The sequence below is a fragment of the Phodopus roborovskii genome, unplaced genomic scaffold (genome assembly GCF_943737965.1).
Source record: "Phodopus roborovskii unplaced genomic scaffold, PHOROB, whole genome shotgun sequence".
Lineage (NCBI taxonomy): Eukaryota > Metazoa > Chordata > Mammalia > Rodentia > Cricetidae > Phodopus > Phodopus roborovskii.
In genome coordinates, this window is record NW_026126645.1 from 9,920,860 (window position 1) to 9,946,963 (window position 26,104).

The 26,104-nt window shown below is 44.5% G+C and overlaps 1 protein-coding gene across 2 annotated transcripts in view; it reads right to left on the bottom strand.

The window, feature by feature from the left end:
* Vps13d (vacuolar protein sorting 13 homolog D) overlaps positions 1 to 26,104 on the bottom strand; it is a 213,117-nt gene that overhangs the window by 85,102 nt on the left and 101,911 nt on the right. For both annotated transcript variants that reach the window (XM_051173625.1, XM_051173624.1), the window contains 13 exons: positions 25,179 to 25,370; positions 24,755 to 24,881; positions 23,242 to 23,384; positions 20,293 to 20,423; positions 19,920 to 20,095; positions 14,028 to 14,151; positions 12,656 to 12,891; positions 10,429 to 10,537; positions 7,329 to 7,492; positions 6,236 to 6,344; positions 3,051 to 3,230; positions 1,805 to 1,921; positions 873 to 1,022 (listed from right to left, as the gene is read on the bottom strand). In XM_051173625.1, coding sequence (XP_051029582.1) covers positions 873 to 1,022; positions 1,805 to 1,921; positions 3,051 to 3,230; positions 6,236 to 6,344; positions 7,329 to 7,492; positions 10,429 to 10,537; positions 12,656 to 12,891; positions 14,028 to 14,151; positions 19,920 to 20,095; positions 20,293 to 20,423; positions 23,242 to 23,384; positions 24,755 to 24,881; positions 25,179 to 25,370 — 1,958 coding nt within the window. The remainder of the gene's footprint in view (positions 1 to 872; positions 1,023 to 1,804; positions 1,922 to 3,050; positions 3,231 to 6,235; positions 6,345 to 7,328; positions 7,493 to 10,428; positions 10,538 to 12,655; positions 12,892 to 14,027; positions 14,152 to 19,919; positions 20,096 to 20,292; positions 20,424 to 23,241; positions 23,385 to 24,754; positions 24,882 to 25,178; positions 25,371 to 26,104) is intronic.

Below are 26,104 nucleotides of genomic sequence, written 5' to 3' on the forward strand. Positions count from 1 at the left end.
TAAGTCAGTTACAACATTCACGGCTTTTATTTCCCATCTTCCACCAGTCACTGTCCTTTGTCGTTTCATTTCCAGTGTCCTGAAGCTGTTGTTGTTTATGTGGATTTAGGGCTTATCTCAATAGGAAAATAAAGGCAATCTCAGTTACGTCGTCTTAGACCCCAACTCCTCCAAGAAATGGCTACAAGACTCTGTTCTTTCTTCTAAGATGGTAAGATGGGAAACCTGAGGCTGTTGACAGAATTGACTTTGTCCCCTGACCTCCACAAGTATACTGCACATGTGCCGTCACTGCCATACCCCCATTAGCTATCTACATTATTTACACATCAGCTACAGCGTTTGGAATTCTTCTTCTGAGTTTTAGCGCCAGGGATAATGACCATGCCTTTGAGGACAGCACTCAGGAGGCAGAGGCAGGCAGATCTCTGTGAGTTTCAGGGAAGCTTGGTCCTATACAGGCCAACCAGGACTATCGAGTAAGATCCCATCTCAAAAACAAAGAGAATTTGTGAGACTCACTGGGGTGGAAGCTACTTCACAGGGTGAAGATCACAAGAAATTTCCTCCAGGGGCTGGAGAGAAGGCGCAGTAGTTAAGATCACTTGCTCTCGAAAAGGACCCAGGTATGGTTCCCAGCACACATGTTCAATGGTTCACAACCGCCTCTAACTTCAGATCCCAGGGAACAGCTCTGTCTCCCCGTGGCACTGGCGCTCATGTGTGCATATTCACACACACATACACGCATAATTGAAAGTAATTAAAAAAATAAGACATTTCCTCCAAAACATTAAAGTGTTTTTATACACCAAGCACTTTGTCCGAGCAGATGTAGACAGAGCAGGAAGACAACACTCTCTTCCTGGTACCTGCACATCCTGTATGCTGAGCTCAAGCATGTGACTAGCTGCCAGCTGGGTGTAGTGGACGTTGATTCCCGTAAGGCTTGCAAAGACCAATTCTTCTGGGACTTTATTAATTAAAGAGACTCCAATTCCACCTTCCAACCGCACAAGGACCTGAAAGGAAACCAAAGCACTGTCCATAAGAGAGCTCCTAGAAGCCTCACTAAGTCACCTACTGGCTCAGATGTCCTCATCTCCCTGGAAGCCCTCCGCTTTAGATGTATTCCTCGGCCAGGTTAGATTAGCCAGGTCAGAATGCGGTGCCCTCACCCAGCACACACAGATGTCGTGAAATACAGTAGAGTGAATGTTCTAGAATCTCTCTCACAGGTTACTCTGTGCACTTGCACAGCACCTGACATGGCTCCACACTGGCATTTGATTAAACCCCATTCAACATGATCAGTTAAGCACACTTCCTCATGCTCATCTCATCTTGATTTCAAACCTGCCATCGCTTCCCAAAGCCCAAATATAGAGAAAGGGATAAGGATTTGAGTCAGATGGAGGGGGGGAAAAATCAATTTTTTTCTTTCTCTAAATACTATTAAAATTTGGGTCACTTAGCTTCCTTTTTGTCATCTCACTTGAGCAACATCTGTTATTCTACCATCCCACATAAGCTCCAGGCATCACTCAACATGGCATAAACACACATGTAGTTAACAGTAAACATAGCGCAACAGCACCCCACACTCAGAGTTCACACAATCACAGAGCAAATCCTCAACCAACTGACGACCAAGGAAATTAATCTGCAGCATTTACAAAACTTCCTGCTTGGGGTGGCAAGATGGCTCAGAGGGTAATGGTGGAATGTGAGACCTGACCTCCCACGTGCTGCCGTGCCGTGCCCACACACATGCACATGTGTATAAATAAACTGGTAAACTTACTTCCAGCTCCTGCTGTGTGTCTGGATTCCTCAGTTTCCGCAGCTCCTGCTCTGTAACAGGAAGTTCCTCCGAGTCATATGATGAGCGCTCGCTTTTCCGCTGGCAGAAGTCTGCTATCTGAAGTCAAAACAGAACAAGATGAGGGCTCACACTCCCATGCCAACTATAGGTCAAAGTCACTATATGCTCAGGAAACCTATGGCAAGATCTTGGCAGTCGTGAAACAGGTTCAATTCTGAGTCTAGATAGCACTCTATTCAGCTAAACACCTTGAGTGCCTCACAGAGCACAGGCAGGCAGGCATCATGAGCCCAGGCAGGCAGGCAGGCATCATGAGCCCAGGCAGGCCGGCCTCTGCTGTGCACTTGCTTTTGCCAGCACTGCTCTGTACAGCGGCACTACAGATCAGGGTGTGGAGAATGAAGTGTTTATCAGAATGCGCACACAGTACTCTTGTCTTACTTCCCTCGGCTCCCTGTTACTCTATGACTGGTGTCTCCTTAGGCCTCAGCCAGAAGTCACGATGGCTTGTCAACATCATCATATAGAATCATGAGGCCACCTTAGCTCAGCAAGTGTCACAGGCTTATATAGACTGAAACTCTGCCTGGTTCCAATAGCTGCTCAGTAAATGACCTGTCTGTGAACATGCCCACCAGGCTTTGCCTTCTCCCCCAGGTTCACTCTTTTACGAAGCTGGTCCTTAACTTGAGCATCCCACTGTGTAGGGGTTCCCTCAGCCTCGGAACCCAGTCCCCTCTACCCCCCTATACTCCTCCCTCATGTCACGGCACTGCACTTGTCTGGCTAGGACAGCTCCTCTCTACTCATAAAGGGCCACACACCGATTATTCAAAAGATCAGTATAATTAACTACACTGAGAATAGACAGCACTATGTGTTTTTCTTATCTATTGAAAGTTGTAAACTTTGGAGATAAAGGTCTTCTGGTGTAGCCCAGACTGGCCTTGAACTCAAGTGAGCCTCCTGCCTCAGTCTCTTGAGTGCTGAGCATGAGAAATCTCCTCTGTGACTGGTCCATTCCTAGGCCTTTTTTAGACTTTCTAGACCTTCATGTCTGCACCCACTCCACTCTAGCTCCCACACAACTGTACTGGAGACCCTGCCCTTTCTTAAAGGGGGGCAGCACGGCCCACATCCAGTGTGAGTATACTCACTAAATACTTGACTGACTGTGGGGATGGGAAGGAAAAGACGCGGCTTCGCCGGTCCTTCCAGTTCTCACCTGGAGTGCTCGAGTCGGTCCATCAGGGATGACTCTGATGGACAACATTCCAGAACCGGGCCTCATTTTTTGGTTAACAAACTGTTGTTCTGGTGGAACTGGTCCCAACAGCTCAACAGATGAGTCGGGGCCCAGAACAACCTCAGCGCCATCAAACAATCCGGAAAGTCCTCCTTTGGCCTAAAAGAGGTCAAAGTAAAGAGATACAAGAAAAGGCCAAAGCAAAGACTTGGACAATTCAAAACAGTACCTGGGAGACAAATGAACTGAAACTGCCCTGTGGGGACTCACTCACAGTGTCAGTCTAACAGGCGTAAGAATGGTAGGTCTGTGGAAAATGGCAAGGTACATTTACTGCGTTAACAAACATGCAGTAGGAGGTAACCCTACAGAGTGGCTTGGTTTTACTCCACCTTATAGTAAATCTCAATCACTACAAATAAGTTCATTAAGCAGCCAAAGCCAGCTTTGTTTGCGTATTATCATTGAGGTTCGCCTAAAAACCTTAACGGTTATCAAAATGATCAGTAATCACTCAGCTTTCCAATTAAAAAGCCAGTTCCAGAGCTAAAGCTTCCCTCAGGCTGATGGCTAAACAACCAAGTCAGTGCCATATCTAAACTGTAACACAGCACTGGCACACAATTCGGCAAACTTTTGGAAAAAGTCATAGTCCCGCTGTTTTCCCCACACAAAATGCAAGTTGACAAGGTGAGGCCCTTAGGGACACACCATAGCTAGAGAGAACACATAATGCAATTCTTCCTCTTTCTTAGTTTTGGTTTTCAAGACAGGGCTCTGTTGCCTGGGCAGCCTCAAACCCATCGTCTCCTGATGGGATTGTAGGTACCACCAAGCCCACCCATCTTTGTTCATTTTAAGTCCTGGGTGATGAAAAGGTATATAGGATAGGCTTCAATACAAGGAAAGCCTTTCATAAGGGTAAGTTTAGAAAGCATATACATAACCTGGAATGGGAAGGTCAGGAAACGTTTGCAAGCATTCTATGGCTGTATTTAGCATAGAAATGAAACAAACCCAATTCCCTAACCAAAACACAGCAGAGACATGGTGGGCAGATCCAGGAAACAACAAACATTAAAAAGGGATTTGGGCGGGAGGAAAATGCTCCACGAAAATTGGAATTACATGGGCTTTAAAAAAAAAAAAAAACTACAAGTAAAGTCAGGGTCAGACCCGGAACCCACCAATTATAACAAGCCTTCTTTTGCCTCTAGAAGCCTGAATTGTATTGCTAATTGAAAATCCCAAATCCACTCCAGATGTGAGCTTCACATAAGTAAGCAGCTGGCCTTTGATGAGAAAAGCTCAGGGCCACAGAGGTAAAGAAAATAAATCTCACCAAACGGAAGAGGCTTCTTGTGGCTGTACACACCATCATAGGAGAGGACCGTCTCGCTCCAGCAGGGAGAGAAACGCTAACTCTGTCGTGGGTCTGCTGCTGGGCTGTTGAGTTTTGTGTGAGTCGCATGGTGGGCAGACGTGCACACAGTCACTGTGTTGCTCTGCTATGTGCTCAGCCCTCCAAGCCACCTCCCACCTGTTCACCTCAGATGCAGGGACCCATACTGAGCCCAGAGAGAGAAAGGGCAGAAATCTAAATCCCTGATAAAGTCCGTGTAAATGTATTATGCCACAGACTGGCTGAGTTGAGGGATAAGAAAAATGTCTATCATGTCTATCAGTCTTGATATGTTGTAGCCACATTTGCTACAACAAAATGCTAACTTTGATACCACTAAGAATAAGCAAAATCAAAAACATGTATATATACCAACTGGTTATACAATACCAAATGGTCAGCTTGAAAACATAGACACACAAGTCACACACACACACACACACACACACACACGTGTGTGTGTGCATGCATACATATATTTAACAATTAAAGAAAATGAAGGCATGGATTTGAAAGGGTTTGAAGGAATGAAAATGGTAAAGTAATGTAATTTCAATATAATATCAAAAAATTAAAAAGGAAGAAAAGGATACTGGCAAGCTAAATACTGAGGAGATGTGGGGGACAGGAAGGAGACAACAATGATGACAATGATGACAGGGACAATGATGTACAGCTCACGACCAGCCCCTACACTTTACAAAGATACTGTAGCTTCCATCCTAGTATCCATCTTAGTTTTAGGCTTTTAACCAATACTCCCCTTCCCCATTCTTTTAAAAAGTTAATTCTATCACCAGGGAAAAAAATTCAGAGAAAGTAAACACAGAAAGGGTGGGGGAAGCCATCATCCAGCTACTTCTAACACACTTGGTCTATCAGCTTCAAGAACACATCCTATAGAACTGAAGGGAAGGTTCAGTGGTTGAGTATGATTGCTACTCTTGCAGAGGACCCAAGTTCAATTCCCAGCACCCACGTCAAGTAGCATATGGCCACCTATAAGCCAAGTTCCCAGGAATCTGACATCTTCTTCTGCACTCTGCAGGTGCCAGCACTCTGATGTACACATCCACACGCAGATGCACACAGACACACACACATAACTAAAATAAAATAAATCCTGAGCCATAGATGCAGGCGCTAGGGGAGTAGAAAGATTGTAAGGGCTATAAGAGCCATGAATTCTGCTGTGAAAATCTCTCTTAGAAATGGCTGCATGAACAGGATGGGAACCATGGGAATATCGATGACCACGTCAACACGGAAGGGGGCAACAAATGATTGCAGGGAGAAGGAGAACTATCTCTCCCAGCAATGAGTCGCCTACATCAGTTATTCAGTGCAGAGTGGTCACCCCTAAAAGGACACACACAGAACAAGAGTGGACTCAGCAGGTTGCATTTATATTCACTTGTGCACATACATATGTATGTATGCATGTAACAATAATCAAAGAAAAAGAAGTTATCAACTTGAAAGTTGGAGAGCATGAGAAGGGTTTGAGGGAGGGTAGCTGGGGCAGGGAAAGGGAAGGGGGAAAGTGATATGATTATGTTTCAATTAGGAATATTTCCCATGTAGCAACACTGAGATGCGCACACGGCAGAAGTTTCTTGATTTCCTTCAACAAAAATGGAGTAACTAGAGAGTAATCCTCTCTAATTAATTTTTCCATTGAATAATTCACCTAGGTAATGCTTTATTTTGAGGAAAGTTCAACCTTTGGGAGCTACAATAGAGGGCGTCAAAAGCAACTGACCTGAACAACCAGCCCATGCAAGCCACAGGTCAATTTTCCTTCTCGGAAGCTCCACGTCTGTGTTGTGCTGCGTCTGCGGTCTGGTTTTCTCAGCATCAGTGGCTCATATCTGGGCAGAGACAATGAATCCTCTGAGTCAAAGCCTGAGAAGAACCTGAGGCTCTGCCCCTCTGCCTTCCAGCAACCCTCCTTGCAATCTGATGGGCATCCTAGTTGAGCCTCGACTAGAGAAAAGTCAAATGGAGATCCACAAGGCAAGAATTGGCAGTCTCACGGGACAAGCCATCTTGCACTTGGGAGCAGGTATCTGCTGAATAGTTAAAAATCTTCTCAACTGTCACTACTGTTCTATTTCTAAATACTTTTACTATGTTTTAACTTTCACCTTTTTGGAACTAAATAAGGTACCAATCGAAAACAAACACACTGATTTTATGGAAAAACAAATATATGGTAAACAAAGAAACTTAGTTAAGCTAATGTAACTCATATAAACAGTCTCAATAATATAAACATGTCTCAATAATGCTATTAAATTCTCTCTCTCCCTTTCTCTCTCTCTCTCTAAGACACAGCCTTGGCTGTCCTGGAACTAACTCTGTAGGCCAGGGTGGCCTTGAACTCACAGAAAGCTCTGCCTCTACCTCCCAAGTGCTGGGATATGAAAGGTGTGCACCACCCACTACCCAGAAAATTAATTCTTCTCAAAAGACAACAAATTATTAGAAAAACTACACACAGAGAAACCCTGTCTCAAAAAAGAAAAAAAAGAAAAAAGAAAAGAAAAACTTCAGAACAGAAACTTTCACTTTTAGAAGCAAGAGTAAACTGGAATTCTCAGTAAAATAAATATTCATTTTCTATAAAAGATCTTATTATTTGATCTTTAACACCTGCATGAATACTGTCACAATAATTTTTAAAATTAAATGATATTTGAGAATTTGACAGGCATCAGCCATTAAGGAAAAAAAATACAAAATAAAAGGCAAATTATCAGGAGAGTTTACAGAATTCTTCTTTTGAGGGGCAAATTTCTTCAGTCTAAATTTGAAGGCAATAAGCTTGACTAGGAAGTTACCCATCGGATTACCTGTTGTCTGTCACAGCGGCCAGGCCAGCAATATCCAAGATGGCGGACCCCTCGATGGACCGTGTGGCTGAGGGCTTGTTGGGGTTGTGAGGAACTGCAGAGCCCTCGTGGGCCAGCATTCCTGACCCTGTCATCCTCCAGAGCTGAGAGCGCTTCCCTGGTTCCTGGAAGGCAGATACACAGAGATGTGGCCACAGCTAGCTCCAGCCCTCACAAGCCCCCTCTACAGGTCATGGAGGTTCTCCAGTTGAAACTGGACTTAGTTTTCCACATCATAGAAATAAATACCCAACTTAAGATTTCATTATTGTGAATTTCTAATTAGACTTAGATGAAGTACGCTGAACTCTTTTTCATCTTTTGTGTGTGTGTGTGTGTGTGTGTGTGTGTGTGTGTGTGTGTGTGTGTTGAGCGTCAGGATGTGTATCTAATGATGCATGTGTGTGGAAGTATAAGGACAAATCTCAGGAGGTCTGAGGACCTTTTCTGGATTCCACAGGCAAAGCACTGATAAATTCATATGCCCACACAAAGATATGTACATGTATGATTAATTAAAAGAAATTTTTATAACATACACACCTAGTGTTTTTCCTTATAAAAAACAAAATCAGAAGCCAGTGCCTGGGCAATCTCTTACCTAGCTATCCTACCACAATTCCCACAGTTCCATATGATGACCTCAGATGTCTTCAGTCAAGAGGAGAGTCCAATTACACCGAGAACATATGCAAGTCAGCACCCTGTGTCTGGCATCCCTGTAAACTGCACAGCAGGGACAGCAGTACCTCTCACTACTTCCACTGCTTATCATCTCAATATTTGCAAAATAATTTTAACCAATTTTTTATTTGGTTGCATTTAAAGGTTATTTCCAGTTGACTGCTTCTAATTTTTCAGTGTATTTTCTTTGCTAAAATACTTAAATACTACAATTAGGCTTCTAGGTCAGTCAAGAAAGTTTATATGATCCATTGTATACTATAGTAGTAACACTTATGAGAATCTGCTATAGGTCAGGCCTTGGTATGGTAACTCATTTAAACATGAAAAGAATCCAACAAAATGCATGCTGTCACTGTCCTTACAGATGAGGAAGTTATGCCTTGGTGAGAAGTAACTTCCCTATGTTCCCTATGCTGTCACAACTAGCAAGCAGTGCGACCAATTGTTCCTGTCCAATCACAGAGCCCCTTAACTGTTCTGCAATGTTACCTCCCTAACTCAGCCACATTATCCCAATGAAGGGTTACAACTCCCAAGATGCAACTCTCAGAGTCATGCACTCCCAGCATGTAGGAGCTTCACCGCCACAGTAGACACTTCTGGCTCACACGCTCACGTACACATGCATGTACACACACACAAAGATAGTTCTTTGCATTTGCTAGTAACTGAATCTAGGGCTGGGCAGTGCTCTGCTACTGAGTAGAATGTTCTGCATTCTACATCCTACAGAGTAGAAACCAAAGGGTATAGTGTGAACATCAGAGTCAAGATGCCAGAACCCGAGACTGGCTGCAGTCACAAGATGGGCTTGTTCACCACCCGAGTAATGGGGATGAGGCACCAAGCTCACGGAGTCTGCTTTCTGACATGTCAAAGAAGCAAACTATACCCCTTTTTTGGTTCTTATGATAAATGTCATAAACTCGGGTGCTCAGTATGAGCCTGGAATAGCTGTGGCTCCATACTGTGTGCTAGGCTTTTACCCCACATTTCTGACACACCACATGTACATTATCTTACTTTAGTGGTTCTCAACTCGTGGGTCATAACCCCTGGGGGGGGGGAGGTGTCAAAGGATATTTTCACAAGAGTTGCATAGCAGACATCCTGCATATCAGATATTTACATTACAATTCATAACAATCGCAAAATTATGGTTATGAAGTAGCAAGGAAATCACGTTATGGTTGGAAGTCACCACGACAAGGAGGAATTTGAACTAAAGGGTCGTAGCACTAGGAAGGTTGGAAACCACTGTCTTAGGTGGTCCCTTCAATACCCCAGGAAAACAGAAAGAGAATGCAGCTCAGGAGGAGGGATGGGAAAGCCAGCCTCAAACTAGACAGCCCCGTTCTTCCTGCTTTAACTGCTGCCTCAAGCTCCACACGCAGCTCCCATAGCCTTGGCAGTGTTCACACCTGCCCACAGCACCAGCCCCCACAGAAAGTCCCTCAGATGCCACAGGCTGAGTCAGGGCCAGGCTGCCCAGTGAGGGAAGCTGGCCTGCAGGGACTTACCTATCCTAAGCTGGAAACAAGCAGAACTTCCTCTTTACAAAATGGAGATGCATCGTCTTTCCTGGGATGCCCTATTCTTCTACACTAACAATTTAGTCCTAGTCCTTTAGACGTGAGGGAGAGAGGGAGGGAAGGAGGGAGGGAGGAATCCATGAGACTGATTGTGTTCAGAGTGCCCTGAACTACTAGAAACCTGTCCAGATCTTCAAAACCACAAAGTGAAGCCAGGTATGACCAAGTGACACTATGCCACATGTGGCAGGCGGCATATTAGTGCAGACACAGGCCTCCCTCAGGGCTCCTTTTCATTTGTAGCATTTAAACTATGTGATCCAAAGACAACTCTGTGCTCTTCTTCCCCTGAGAGTCGTTGCTGTAGCTCCAAGGTCCCTAACTTTTATCATCTATCAGTTTCAACTGTTTACTAGCAGTCTTCCTGCTATTTATTAAAATCTTGGACCAAATCTTACTGCTTTTCCCTCCAAATCTAGGCCAGCTAAGAGCAGTATTTCCTATGCTCACAGGTGTGCCTTGCTCTGCTTACACTAATTCACCAGAGAACATGGAAAGGGCTCCTTGTCAGTGAGACATTTTCCTTTAGTTAGTTTGAGATGATAAGAGAAGTGATAGAAGAGGAAAATAAAATAAAAATGACAAATCTCAGATTCAGGACTAGCCTCTTTCCAGAAGGACTGAAAAGGCTTGGGATCAAGCAGCCAGCATGAATACAATGACTATAACGGGAGCACAAGCCCTGAGCCTCCAGGGCTCCTGACCCATTTCCTCCAGTGTCAAACACTCTGAACTAAATGAGACTGAGCCCCGGCTCTCATCTCCAACCTCTGAGTTCTTACCTTCTTTTTTAGGATGACCCTCTGTGTCTTTGGGGACACATCCAAGACAAGTTCTGCACAGGTAACTGCCTTGTGAGAAGCCACAGGCCTTCCTTTCCCCTCCTGCAAACTAAGATGAAATAAATGAGTACACACACCACACACAGACACATACACACACACCACACACACACACGCACACACAGACACACGAGCAAAGCATAAATCTCTATTAATAAACAAAAAAGTTGGCCCACGCCTGTCATCTCAGTACTTAAGAAACTGAAGTAGGAAGAGAACCCAGGCTATACAGAAGAGACTCTGGTCAAAAGAGACAAATGGTTTAAACTAACAGAAACCACGAAATACAGAAGAAAGCCTGACAGAACCCACACAGGCTTAGAGCAACCTGTACTCCTGCACAATTCAGGATTCGTTTGTAAAAAAACATAAAACTCTGCCATTTTCCCTCTCCTCTAATTTCGGTGGCACAAATTATGACATGAAGTGACAGCTATAAATCTTTAAGGTGGGGGTGGTAAGCCCAAGGCAGATGTCCAAGGTCACAGCCACACTCTGCTTTGCCAGACAGAGTATCAGCATCATCACACTCCCAAGTCTTGGCAAGAAATGAAAAAGTCCTTTCAGGATAAAAAAAAAATCTAGTGGGCCAACAGTCACCTTCTCCCTATGGTACTTCCCTGTGAATAAAAATCCCAAATTTTTGGATGTTGGCTCAGCTTGGGGTGTTGTTTATGTTATTATTTGTGGGGGATATTGCAGGCTGTATGTACACAGATGAGTAAACTCACCTGTATGTGTGCGCTGTAGGCCAGAGGTAAACTCTGGGTGTTTGTCTCTACCTCTCAGTCAGATTGGCTAGCCAGTAAGGCCCAGGACCTGCCCATCTCTGCTCACAATACTGGAGTCAAGAGTACTGGCCACCACACTTACTTTCCATGTGAGTACTGGCCTCCAAATTCAGGAGCTTACACATGTGCCCACTGAACCATTTTCCAGCCTCTCGCCTTGGAGTGTATGTGTAGTGCTTGAATGCTTTAATTTAGATCATTTACCTGTTTCCATCAATCCTGACTATTACAAAAAGTACTGATGAGTTTGGTTAAAAATTAGTCATCTGGACATCAAAAGCTCACCTTCCAGAAAAAAACGATTCACCAAACTGACAGCTGAGATGGCTGCCTGCGACAGGCGGGCAGGCAAGGACTCAGCACAGAGCATTTCTCAGGCTCATGCAGAATGAACACATTTTATAAAAGCAGAGTCACAAGCTTCGATATGGTTGAACCCAAAATATAACACTAAGTGAAAGATGCCAGATGCATCAAAAAATGTACTCAAAGCCACCAACTGTTCAGTTTGAAATGGTTAATCTTCTGTTACATGAACCTGGCTTCAAAATAATAAAAATTAAAGAAAAAAACCTTTTTTTCTTTCTTCTCCATTATTAAGAATGCACACCAACAATATCAGGTATATGCCAAAAAGTGGTTCTAACGCCTAGCACCCCAACAGGGCCTGGGTTCATTCTATGCCTGGGTTCCCAGAAGCTTCTCTCCCTCCCTGCTCCACACACTCACCTCAGAGCCTGAGGTCCCCATTAGGACTCTCCCTTTAAAGAGCTCATTGGCTGCTAGAACTTACAGAAAACAAACAGCAAGTGGGACTCACAGCTAGACAGAACTGGTTTCTGAGGCACTAACCCTTAAGAAGGTCACATTGGTCAGTGCCATAGGAACAAGACAAACACTGGAGGAATTCAAGATCCAGGAAGAGACTTGTCAGTGTTGTTTAACAGTGGGCTCAGTCCCTGGGGGAGGTCTTTAAAGAAGTAAGAGTTGCTGCCACTGGCAGGGCTGGGGAGTCATTCACAGGCCTTTAATCCTAGCACTTGGGAGTCAGCGGCAAATAAATCTCTGTGAGTTCAAGACCAGCCTGGTCTATAGAGTGAGCTCTAGGACAGGTAGAACTGTTACACAGAGAAACCTTGTCTCGAAAGGAGAAAAAACAAAAACAAAAACAAAAACAAAACAAAGAGTCTAGGTTCAGTGGTAATCAAGCTACTACAGTGAGGCTGTGGAAGAGACTCTGAAGGCAGACCCTGAACCTGGGGTGTGGTAAAGAAGGGGTCTGCTGCAACCTGTCTCCTCAGACTGCTAAAAACTTAAAAGCACTGCACTGTTACAATAGTCCGCTTTGCATGAACAGTAATTGAGTCCAGAATTACCCAGAGAACGTGTACGTGGCAGCAATGTAGATGAAATTTTCATAGTACAGCTGTCGGTGATTCTGGAAGTCGTTCATGTTGCAGTTGATCTCCGAGGAGCCTGCCCCCTTCACGGTCAGTGTGATGAAGGGCGGGAGGGTGGGCTCATCCCAAGCATAATCCAGTGATGTCATGGGCTTCACTTCAGTCCGAAGCCTGGGTTCAGCTACACCATGCTGAGTGAAGACAACAGGAACCTACAGGGCAGAGGACTTTGTTCAGGGCAGTGTTCCTGGAAAGTGAGCCAGCCGGCCCGAGATGGAAGCTCCCACCTTCCCAGATGAATACTCCAGGGAGGAATGACCAGTGAGGACACAATACTTTTGTATCCATCTTAGGGATTCACAGGGCCCAAATAAATACACACACACACATAAATGTGTAAAAAAAAAAAAAAAAAAAAAAATCAGTGTTAAAGGGACTGAGCCATAATATCCAAGGCAGCAATCCCACTGTTTCAATGGTGCCTTTCTTTGCTACTCTGGCCCCCATGGATGGATGTCTGAATACGGAAGAAATGGTCTGGGCACTGGCTCAAAAGGTTTTATACTCTAAGATACATAATTTGAAGGAGTAACTTAAAATGGAGCCTTATGGGCCAGGGAGATGGCTCAGCAGATAAGGGTACATTTTACCAAGCATTTTACCAAGTCTAATGACCTGAGTTTCATCCCCCAGGAACCACATGGTAGAAGAAAACCAACTCCTGAACCTTGTCCGTTGGCCTTAGCATGTCCACTGTGGCACTCATACAGCCAAACTCACATAAAAATAAAAAGCAAAGCCTCCTGATTTCCATTTAACATTTAGGATTATAAAAATGTTCACTGCAATCTGATCCCTGTCTCTGCCTCTATAGCCTGTCTACAGAGAGCAACTGTCAACCAAATTCTTAGTCAAAAGTAGGTTTGGGGGAGGGGGGGGCAGAAAGTCTATTTCAATCTGGATGAGGCAGCTTAGTGACCATAATAATCAGAAGTGGCTGGAAAGATGGATAGCTTGATGATTAAAAGCTCTTGTTCTTGCCAAGGACCTGAGTTCAATTCCTAGCACTCATATGGTGACTCACCACCATCCGTAACTCCAATTCCAGAGGATCTAATGCCCTCTTCTGATCTCTGAAGACACCAGGCATACATATATACATGCAGACAAAATGCTCGAAGACATGAAATAAATTAGGAAATCTAAAAATAGTGATAGCAGCTGGAACAACCTCTTAAGAGTAGGGATTTTTCGAGACCACAGAGCTTTAGTGAGTGTCCTAGACGCACTACACTATGGCCTTCTACCCTGCCCACATCAGCAGCCAGCCCTCAGAAGCACTTGGTACCTTGGAGAAGTTGTCAATTCTGAAAGGAGGTGGTAACTGGTCTGTGTCACTAAAGGAGATCCTATATGTAGCTCCTCGGAGAGTAATTTCCACTCGGAGGAAGAAGCATTTTCCCAGGGTGTCCCTGCAAAACAAGGAGCAAAAGTAACATTAAAAGGAGACAGGCTGGAGAGAGCAGCAACTCTAGTTCCAGGGGGATCTGATGTCTTCTGGGTTCTGAGGACACTAGGAACACACTTGATGCATAAACATGCATGCACTCAAATGCTCCTGCACATAAAGTTAAAATAAATCTTTTTAAAAAGAAAAGGAGGACACAGACTGCAGTCCCTTTGCTCCTCAGTCACAACATCCTCCAAGGATGCTGGCAACTGCATCACTGTTTGGTCTCTGAGCACACTTAGAAAATAGAAGGACTGGGGGGGTTGGCTCAGCAGGTAGGAGCACATAAAACACATAAAAGACCGGAGTTCAGTCCCAACACCCACACAACTACGTGTGACTCCAGGTCTAGGGGATCTACCGACCACTTCTGGCCTCTTCAGACATGTGCATTCACACCACACATACCCACAAAGAGACACTCGCACATACATACAATTAAATCTAATGTTTCTGAAACTTAGAAAGCAGAAGCTGATATCATGCACAAGTGGCGATTTCCTTCTCGTTCCTTCAACTGACTGATACTCTTCTATGAAGAAGACCTATGAAAGGGGTGGAACATAGTTCAGATGTTTAAGGTCATCCTCAGATACATAGTGAGTCAATCCCAGGCCAGCTTGGGCTACATGCAACCCTGGTTGTATTGTGTGTTTACATGCATTGTATTTAGGTATATTACAAGAGGAAAGAAAAACTAATGGGAGATGTCATTCTGTGAGTATGTTTCTCTTATTGGTTAATGAATAAAGCACTGTTGGCAAATAGGAAGGCAAGATAGGCAGGACTAGGAGACAAGGAAGATTCTGGGAGATGTAATAGGAGAGTCAAAATGTAGGATCAAGAGGAGTAAAAGGTCCAGACCCTATCTCTGGGTAAACCAAGACCATGTGGAAATACTTTGATAGAAATGGGTTAATATTTAAGACAGAGCTAGCTCATAAGAAACATTGGTAACAGGCCAACAGCTTTGTATCTAATACAGCGTCTCTGTGTGTTACTTGGGGCTGATGTGGCTATAGGACCAGGCTGGCAGGAAAACTGCTCGTAACAACAACAACAACAAAAACCTTGTTTTTATAAAAGAATATCAATTAACAAATGAAGAAAGTTTAAAAAAAAAAAAAATCACCATTTCCTAGCTGGAGAGATGGCTCAGCGGTTAAGAGCACTGACTGCTCTTCCAGAGGACCCGGGTTCAGTTCCCAGCACCCACATGGCAGCTCACACCTGTCTAACTCTTAAGATCTGACACCCTCACACAGACATACTCAGAGGCAAAAACAACAATGTACACAAGATAAAAAATAAATGAAAAAATTTTAAAAAAAAAAAAAATCACCATTTCCAATCCCTGAATAACAAATAATCCCAGGTACATAAAAGGTTTAAGGGAACAGAACACTGGACTGCAAGTGATCCCTCAATGGATTTGTTCCTTTACAAAGATGGAAAAGTGACTTTGCAACAGGGGGAGCAGGTAGGCACCCTGGTGGGCACAATGACAACCAAGTAATGATCAAACCACACCAAGATCAGTATGTCACAGGCCTTCTGATGAGACTCAAGAGAAACACACATCACATAAGCTGGAACTACTCACACAAAGGACTGACCTAATCTACACACAGGATACTAGCATCCAAAAGATCACGTGCTATAAGACCATCAGAGCAACTGGCAAACACCACTGGCTCACAGCCAAAAAGGGAGGGCTGGGCCAGCTCCCCACCAGTGGAGGTAGGGGCATCCATATCAGACAAGTGACTGACTGGCTCCCAGATCAGAGAGTGGGCCACATGAGGGAAAACATGCCCATTCGTCCAGTCTGTGACAGATATCACTTATTACAAAGCACTGCTGGTATTGTATCCCTTGCATGTGTATTAATGGCGTCAGTTATGATATTAATTGTTTTGAAAATAAAGGTATTTTTCCCTAGATACATATCACGCCATTATTTGTGGTAGAAGCGGGATTTAACAGCTCAAGTATCACGATGACCTTTTTTTCTAATAGTTCAGCAAAGTGTGCTTACATATGCTCAACCACAGAGCAGGTGTGGGAACGGCGAGGGAGGGGCAGATAGGACTTAGCAAAATGCTGATGTCAGTCAGTGGAGGTGTGAGATGGAAGAGGCTCACTGCACGACTCCTGTGACTTCTCAGATTGTTTCCAGATGAAAAATTGGGGAAAGGGAAAGAAGCGGGTGGCATGGACGCTCGGTAGCTTAGATTACACACTGAAGCCATTTTTAAAGGATTAACACTAGGCACACAGCCATCCCCTTCCCTTGTACCCCACCCTCCTCACCTTTTTAAAGTAATCATGTCTAATCCCAGCCCAGCAGCATGATTTTAGCAGAAATAGAAAAGAAAAATCAAATCATAAAATTTCTATGGATCTCAGGGATTCTGAACAAAAGAACCACTGAGACCAAACAGAGGGTCTGCCACCGCCTCATTTCAAAAGGTGCTAGGAGGCTCCAGCAATTGGCACTAGTACTGGGCTCGCAGACAGGCCAATGAGTGAACGGGAAGCCCAGAAACAAACCCTTCCATCAACCAATGCCACTGGAGAAGCAGGACGGCTACACGCCAAGCAAGAAGTGGCCCCTCACTGCTACACCACACACAAGGGTTAACTCAAAGCAGACCAGAACCAAAAGGAGCTGAGACTATAAAACCCTTAAGCAAACAAAAGAGAACAGCCTCGTGGCACTGGATTTGACAACTGTTTCTGGGATGCATTATCAAAAGCGACCAAAGTCTCAATAAACTGGATTAGACAGCAACAGAGCTATCACAGAAGGCAATCAGCAGCGTGAAAAGGCAGACTAGGAGATTTGCGGATCACATACCTGGTCTGGGCTAACATCCAAAGGAACGAAAACCAGTTCAACGCAGTGAGTACAAACAAGCACACAAAATGACCGTTAGAGAAGTGCGAACCACAGCTACAGTGCAGCCCGGAGTCCTAGCTCAGTAGCGTAGTACCTGCTGACATTCATTGGGGCCCAATATCCAGTAGTCCTGAGACAACCACAGTCAGATTAGCCCACTCACTGCTTTTAGGATAGCTACTATAGATATCCCCAACAGCAAATGATAAGTACTGGTAAAACTAGATAAACTGGAGACCCAAGCCATAGATCACAGAAAAATAAAATGCTATAATCCTAACAGAACACAGCACAGCACATCCTTGAAAGATTAAAAATGGTAAAGTCACTGACCTACATGGATGACCTAGGCCTGCAATCCTGGCCACTCAGGAGGCTGGATTGCGGAGACTGTTGGAGTTCCCAGCTCAAGACTATTCTGGACAACACAGTCAGATCTTGCATTAAAGAAAAAAGTTAAAAATACAATAGTGGGGCATGGTGGCACACACCTTTAATCCCAGAGACTGGCAAGCAGATCTCTAGTTCAAGGTCAGCCTGATAGATACAGCAAATTCTAAGCCAAGACTGCAAAGTAGGACCCTATCTGAAAAAACAAATGCATTTTTAAAAATCTTATGATCCAACAATTATATTCCTGGATCTATACACAAAAGAACTGAAACCAGGGTCTGCAGTGTATTTGTGCACACCTGTTCACAGTAGGAACCAAAGCGGGGAAGCATCCGTAGACGGATAAACAAAATGTGGACCAGACATGGGATACTACTCAGCCTTAGAAAGGAAGAAAATGTGGACCCATGCCACATAGAGGACCCTTAACTATTATCCTAAGTAAAATGAGACAGTCATTAAAAAAAATCATAAATTCTCTTGAGTAATCAAATTTCTAGATACGCCATGTAGAATGGGGGCTGCCAAAGGAAAGTAGGGAGTTATTCAATTGGTGTAGAGTCTAAGTTTTACAGGACATGAAGCTCTAGGCTCTGTGTGCATCGATGTGAGTGAGCACTGGCCGCTCAAGGATGTGCATCAGTGTGAGTGTGTGCTGGGTAGTCAAGGGTGTGTGTGGGAGCCACAAAGGTTCCTGTGTTCACAGATAAGTACTAGGGAAACCAGGAATGTTAAACACTCAGGGTTGTTCCTTCAAAGGGAGGGATGCACAACCTGTTATCTACCCAGAAAGCTGGGAGCAGACGTAGTTAGCGGCCTGGTGAACTTTACACTGTCTGTATGGGTGAGACCACACTGGATCCTCCCTCAGATCCCCATCGTGCACTTGTCAATCTACAGAACCCATCTTTATGGAAGGTGTCCCATGTTCTTCACAGAGTTTCAGTGTAGTCATGTGTTAAGCTTTATTGTGCAAATGGATTGAATTAATTATCACCAGGAAATCCTTCACCAAATTGCACTGTGCTTAAATATGCCTAAAATAAACAACTTAGAAGTAGTTTGAAGCAACACCAGCTGTTAAGTGGTGTCAAACAGAACTACTTTGCTGCTTCCTACTCTGCTGGCCTTGGTGGTCGCAGAGACCCCTGCAGGTGTACAGCAATGTGAATATGTACTGGCTGTTCCAGGGCACAATCAATAAGAGTGATCACTGAAGCTGAGAGGTCGTCAAGCTGGACAACCCAGCAAAGAAAGTCTTTTGTCTCGAGAAAACAAAACAAAACATAAAATCCCAAAAGTGCTGTTGTTTGATGGGGCTGGGAACGAGCTCAGTGGCAGTCCTTGCCTAGCATGTGCAAAGCTCTAGGTTCAATTGCAAGAAATACAACAATAATGATAATAACAATAACCCAGCCTGAGCTACCCGAGGCCGAACTGGGTGATTTTTCTAACAAGGACTTGGGGGGGTTCACTGCAGTGAGCAAAGAAGGTGGGATTAGATTTGTCAATTTGGGGCTGGAGAGATGGCTCAGCCATTAAAGGCTAGGCTCACAATCAAAAATATAGATTTGTCGATTTGACACAACCAGAAAGTCACCCAGGAACAAAATCGGATTGTCTCACATTGGCTTGGCTTGTGGCTCTGTCAGGGACTGTCTTAATTTAGCTCATCAGTGAGAGAAGACCTAACCCACTGTGGTTGGCACCATTCCCTAGGCAAAGGGTGCGAACTGTATGACATTGGAGAAATGGAGCTAAGCACATTTAATAAGCAGGTGAGCATGAAGCATTCATTTCTTTCTGTCTCATCTGTGGATAGGATGTGACTAACCGCGTGGGGCCCTGCCTTGACTTTTCAACTATGCTGGACTATAACCTGAAAGAATAAACAGAAATAAACCCTTTCTCCCTCAAGCTGCTTTTTGTTTTTTGTTTTAGTTTGTGTTTTTTTGCCAGGGTATTTTCTCATGGTAGTAGACATGAAATTAGAACAGAAGGCCTGATAACTTACCAGAACAACATCAAATGAGAGAAGAACATTCAAATGTACAAGAATGAAAACTAAGACAGTTACCACCTGTAGTCCCATCTAAACATAGACAGCAGCTTCAAGGTACAGGCAGTCACTCTAGACTCCAGACACCCTAAGCCACAGAGCTGCATTCATCATTTAAAGCATCTTCCATAACTCACCTGGTCTTCCCACTTCCCTGGGAATTTACAAGGTCTAAGAACTTGACCCGAACCAGAAATCCACAAGCCTACCTCACAAAGAATGAAATGGGCTTGATTTTACATATGTGTGTATGTACATACACACACACACACACACACACACATATAAATATATAAATAAATGCAAACATATAATTAATAACATTAATGTGCCTCAAATAAAGCTATTTTTTGTCTCTTTCAAGGCTCAAACTCACCTCATGTTGATATGGAAGGAATTATTCTTGTTGACTTCAAAGCCTCCAGACCAAATGCAATTGGGAACGTCCATCAGCCTGACACACAAGAGCTGATCATAGTCATTGCGAGGCCAGTGGAACACCACACTGGAACCAGGTAAGGTGGAAATGTAGCCACTGGGGTTGGCTGTTCCCTAAAACACACAGATCACAGGCTTTAGTCATGGTACTCAATGCCTGACCAAGTCACATACAATTCTTACTGAGTCCCTACTCTGAGCTATTGGGTCACTCACATCACGAAACACACAGTATCGATGAGAAGCCAGCATTGTCATTAAACCCCCCATTATTAAACAAGCTCTGACCAATCTTCAAACAAACTGCTTACCTGTCCCCGGGCAAATTCCCTTTGTGCAAATGCAAGCTTGTGAGATGATTTATTGTCTAACAGGTAACGGGGGGCAAAGATGACCATACAAGTGTCAATATAGCGACCTCGGCCTTTCTTGACATCAATACCTGCAAATGACAAGAACCATTTCATTGATTAATCGTGACAGAAAATTCTAGGTCTGACAGAAGTAAGAAGCCTTCCTAGTTCCTTAGTCCCTGTGAGCAAACAGGCATGTCAGCTGGAATGAAGCCTTTCAAGAAGAGAATTATTCCGTTTCGGCTTTAGAAAGTCCGGGGAGTGGTGAGATGGCTCAGTGGGTAAAGGCACTTGCCATCAAGTCTGATAACCTGATTTTGATCACTGGAACCAACATTGCTCACCCCTACAAGTTGTCCCCAGACCTCTACACATGTACCATTAACATACATGCATGTAAACACATAATAAATAAGTAAGGGGCAATGCCAATGTCCCTTTCGTTCCTAGTCTCTTTTCCTTGTAAGACACACAGGAATTTTGGTCATACATAGCTTAGCTTTCTGTTTATGAAACTAACCACTCAGACAGCTCCATGTGCTACAGTGATGCTTACACTTGGGACGCAAACTTCCCACCGAGAATCTTCCTTTGTTAAGGATAAGTAGAAACCTCAGACTACTTAGTTGGATTCTATACCAACCTGAACTCAATCAAGCACTCTCTAGCTAGAATCTTCTCTAGCAATTTTAGCCTACTGCCAAATAACCCAACTCATACATGATGCTAGGATTATTTATTCATTAAAAAGTAGCACTCTGGAGGCAGAGGCAGACAGATCTCTGTGAGTTCAAGGCCAGCCTAGTCAACAAATTGAGTTCAGGACAGGTTCCAAAACTACACAGAGAAACTCTGTCTCAAAAAAAAGTCTTTCCTGCTTATGACAAACCGTAAACACACACACACACACACACACACACACACATACACACCACCCATTGAGAAAGAAATCTCAAAACCACAAGTTTCACATAAAGACAAATGATGTCACACTGAGTTACCTTGTAAAATACAACACTCAGTGGGATGACTCACTCATTCGCTATGACAATAAATACAGAAACACAAGTCCAAAGTTCTGTGCTGAGTTCTGACTATATAATAATTAAAAATGTTTACCCAAAGTAATAAAAATAACGACCCTGAAGGATATCGACCCCTTCATACATGTTAAGCCCTCTATGTGTCTTTCCACGTATTTTCTCATAGCACCCCTCTGGAGTACAGTCCTCACTTGCACTCACTGCACAGCTGTGGAAACGAAGACATGCAGGCACCTGCTCTCGGTCACACAGCTGTAGACAAGGCTAGGCATTCAGCCCGGAGAGCCAGCACCTCAAGAGAGCCAGCACCCTCTCAGATACAGGTACCACAACCTGCTGCTGACTACTTCACGGGCTTCAACTGGCTTAAAAGACTAAACAATCTCCAGAGACTGTCTCTGGGACTCTTACCTAAGAAATGCCAAATGGCTCCAGGGTGATGGGACACGACACCACACACACACACACACACACACACACACACACACACACACACACATACACACACACACCTTTCTTCTGGAAAAGAAGAAAAGCTTTAGTTGCCAGACCAACAGGGTCAGAGTCAGCAGATCTTAACTAACATGAGTCCACTTCAAACACTGTGCTTAATTTGGAAGCACAAAGAATGGCCCAGAGCACAGACACCCTATTTTTGGAAAAAGGTAAGCTTTGTGTTTCCCTTCTACTCTAGTTTACCCTGGCAGACCCCCAATAAATTGAGCTGAGGTTAAATACACAAAACCCTTCTTTTTCAAGATGCATGTCCCTGGCTTTTGGGTTGGGGACTGCTCTGTAAACATTCCCAAGTGGAAGCCAGTTGTATGCACTAGGAGAGTTCACAGATTGCCTTGACAACACTTACACAAATGTCACACCCTGAAGACTTTTAAGATCCTATCTCAGCCCATCCCTTTTGCCCCTTCACTTGGAAAAGGGACAGAAGGCAGATGACAGGCCTGTGAGGAACACTCTCCTGGCCCACACATTTACAGATACTCCAAGCTTACACATGCATTTACCATTTACACCTGCAAACACGACCACACATGCATGAACATTTACAAATGTGTTCACTGCTCCACTTGCATTAAAAGGAGCAACTTTTCCCTTCCCAAATCTGTACCAAATATAGCTTCCAGACAACCTGGGTAGCTTGTTTTGGAAAACAAGAGCAAGACAGGCCAGCAGAAAGCCACCACGCAGCTCAAGGAGTAGAGCAGAAGCTGTGAGTAGGACACTCTCTTTGGCTCAGTGAGAGCAGGTTTCTTTTAAAAATCTTTATGTGCACTGTAAGGGAGCAGTGTCAAGGGCATGAATACAAATCCAGGTTAAATGATCTGAAAAGGAAACTATACTTGGACAGTTCTTCTCTTAAGAAATCATCTAAACTCACTCGCCTCCAAGACTGATGACCTCTGTTCACTTCCCAGAACCCACATGATGGGGAAAAAAAAACCAATACTCTCTCTTTTTTTTTTTTTTTTTTTTTTCCTGCCTCAAGCTCACACGCCGCGCCTCCTGCCTCTGACCCAGTCCTCCCATCCACATCTGGACTGTCACTCCAGCTCTCCACTTCAGTCCCAGGTGAGTTCTTCTCACCTGCTCATGGTTTCTAAGTTTGAGTTAATGTGTGGGATGGACGTGCTCTAAGTGTTCCTATTATTCCCCAGAAAAAGAGGTGTTTCAGAGAACACATCTACACAGATATCAATCTAGCATTCAGAGAAGAGACAGATGACCACCATCAAAACAGAAAACCTGTACTTGTTGCCAGGCCAACATGCATGGATGGTTTCCTCATGCAGGCCTACGGTCTTTGCCCCATGGTTCCAATCCACCCTCAGCCCCGAACACAACCCACCTATGTTGTAGATGAGCCCTGGGCGGTTTCCTTGTTGGATGACTTTCAAAGCTCGGACACCACTACCACCATCCAGGGAGAAGCCCTGGCACCAGCCCGGCATGCCTTCTGGATGAATCCCTTTTCCAATTCTCATGGTGCAGCTGTGGTGGACAGAAAAGCAAACATGTACACATCCATCCACAGAGGATTCCAAGTAAGGACACACTGTGGCTGCCACCCGCTTAGGTCTCTCACACTTACTCTCAACCTTACCTCCTGTGGACCCCAAGCACAGTGAACTCCAGAGGTAAGCCACGGCACCCCCAGCAGTGGGTGATGACTGGGAACTGCCGCTAAGCACTTTGGGAGAAAATGCTAGAATTCTCCATAAGCCTACCACATGCTACAACTCTACCATTTCCTTAAAATCCAAAGACTCCAGAAACCCCTGAAAAAGCCCTGTATAGTGAGGCAGCTGGAGGGGTGTCTTTCTAAGAACCAGTATGATCACAGTGGTAAAATACTGAAGAGGTGGCTCAAGTCTTGTCATAGGACCTGGAAAAAGATGCTTTGCCACTAACAATGTGGCCTTGGGCAGAAACTCTGTCTCTGTGCCTCAGTTTCCTCATCTTAGGATTAATAGTATCTCCTGCCAAAGAGACTGCAATCAGATAGTCTACACGAACCCTTTGGGAGGTGTGACTTCTGCAGGTAAGCCAAACTGTGACAAATGCCAAGTCTTAGATCTCAGACTGCCATGAGGGACAGACTGCAGGATATATCACTTGTCTGGCTGCATCTCCTCCAAGAGCTAGAACTCTGACTAACTGCAACCTTACACTAGACTCAGAAAGCCGTGATAACCACTGGAGAGCACAGGGGCCGTCGCCTCCCTATGAGGTTTCAGCAACACCCTACAGATGGTGCGAGACATACCGGGCACTCCATTTATTTCTGATGAGGGCTGTAAACTCCTGAGGAAAACTGAATGCCAAAACCAACAAAAGTGAATTAATGTCCCTGCGTGCCTTAAAAAGACACCTCACCTAACCTCCCAACTGCTCTCCCACCCCCAGACTTCCATGAATTTTAAGATGGTGCAACAGTACAAAACCTCCCACAAACAATCTCAGCAGGGTTCACAGGCTGAAGACTTCACCAAGGACATCCTGTCTCCTCCCTATTGCCATTCCTCTCCAGCTCTCAAAGCTGCTAGCAGAGGGGAGTGGGGGGGGGGGGGGACCAGTTTCTCTTTTCTGGCATAGTTACAAATTAAGAGTCCTACTTCGATTTAAAAAAAAAAACTACTTTTCATTGCAAACTCACAAGTGGTTTATTCTCAGTATCAAATAACATATAACTTGGGTTAAAGAAAAAAGAACCCCATTAAGTCAGGGAGATCCACTGCTGCCAAGTCAGGCCTGTGGCCTACAGGACAGTTCTTGCACAGGTAGATGCTAGAATTGCTGATTTCTCCCCACCCCACCCCCACCCCCAGCTCACTGGCCCTCCCATACACAACCACACTCACAGGTTTGGCTGCTCTTTGTCCGCATAGCAGAACAGGAGAGGGCTCAGGCTCCGGGCCAACTCATGCTCCTCGAACTGGCCTGCAGCATCTGTCTTTGCATTGTCCTGTCTGAAGATCAGTGGTAACCCTTTAGGAAGGAGGAAAAAGTTTATAACGTTCCCACCCAGTCTCCCCATGAAGCATGCAAACAGCAAAAGGGGGAACCACCTCGGAGGGAAGCAGGAAAGGGAGTCTGTCAGGGGCTCAGCGCACTGTCTGCAGGAACCTAAACGGGCAGCTTGACTATGGTCAAACAGGCAGTAGGGGTGCCTGAGCAGATCAGACTGCTGAAGCAATCAATGTCTGCACTGGCTCCAGTTAGTCAGCTGAGCAAAGACTTCCAAAGGCCCATGTCAAAGGTCTAGCTGGCAGTCTCCTGGTATACCTGTCTTGTTGATGAGCCAATATGGCGCAGAAATGAAGATCTTTAAGGATCCTTCTGCGCGACATGCAATGCGGATGGTGAGGTTGAGCTGCCGCCGGTTGATGTCATAGAGTCGCATTCTGACCATGTAGTTCTGGGTCCCGGGTGGGATGAGCAATTCTTTACAGAGTGGAAAGTTCTCCAGTGACACCCCTAAAGGTACAAGACACTGATTTTTTTTGGACTTGCTCTTGAGTTTGCCAAAAATAGCCTATCATAAAACTAAACTGGAGCCCTTTTAGAGAAATCACTGAGGAGGGTTTACATGGTAGCAACCTCAAGGCCACTTTCATCTTCTGGGATAGGAAGAAATAAGTAGCACATCAGAACCCAAGTGTTGTGGAATATTATTCTAACTAGGCAAAGATGAGTTACATTTGTTTATGCTACAGAATGTTATGTTAAAATGTGTAAAAGTGTGCCTTTGTTTAATGATGTAAAGATGTGATGTATTTGTTTCACCGGGCCTGCCTAAAGCACCTGATTGGTCTAATAAAAAACTAGATGGCCAATAGCTTGGCAGGAGAAAGGATAGGCGGGGCTGGTGGGCACAGAGAATACACTGGAGGGGAAATCCAGGCTCAGAGGAGGAGTGAAGAACAAGAAAAAAGGACATGACAGGGCAAGAAGCTAGCCAGACCCAGAGAAGCAATGGAAGCAAGATATACAGAAAGCAGGTAAAAAGCCCTGAGGCAAAAAGTAGACAAAAAGAAACAGGTTAATTTAAGAGCTAGCCAGAAATGAGCCAAAGCTAGGCCAAGCATTCAAAATTAATTAATTAGTCTCTGTGTCATCATTTGGGAGCCAGTTGGTGACCCAAAAGGAAAAGCCTGGTACAGATCTTACAGAATGATAAACACAGGTGGCTTTCTTTGTCTTCTTGGTTT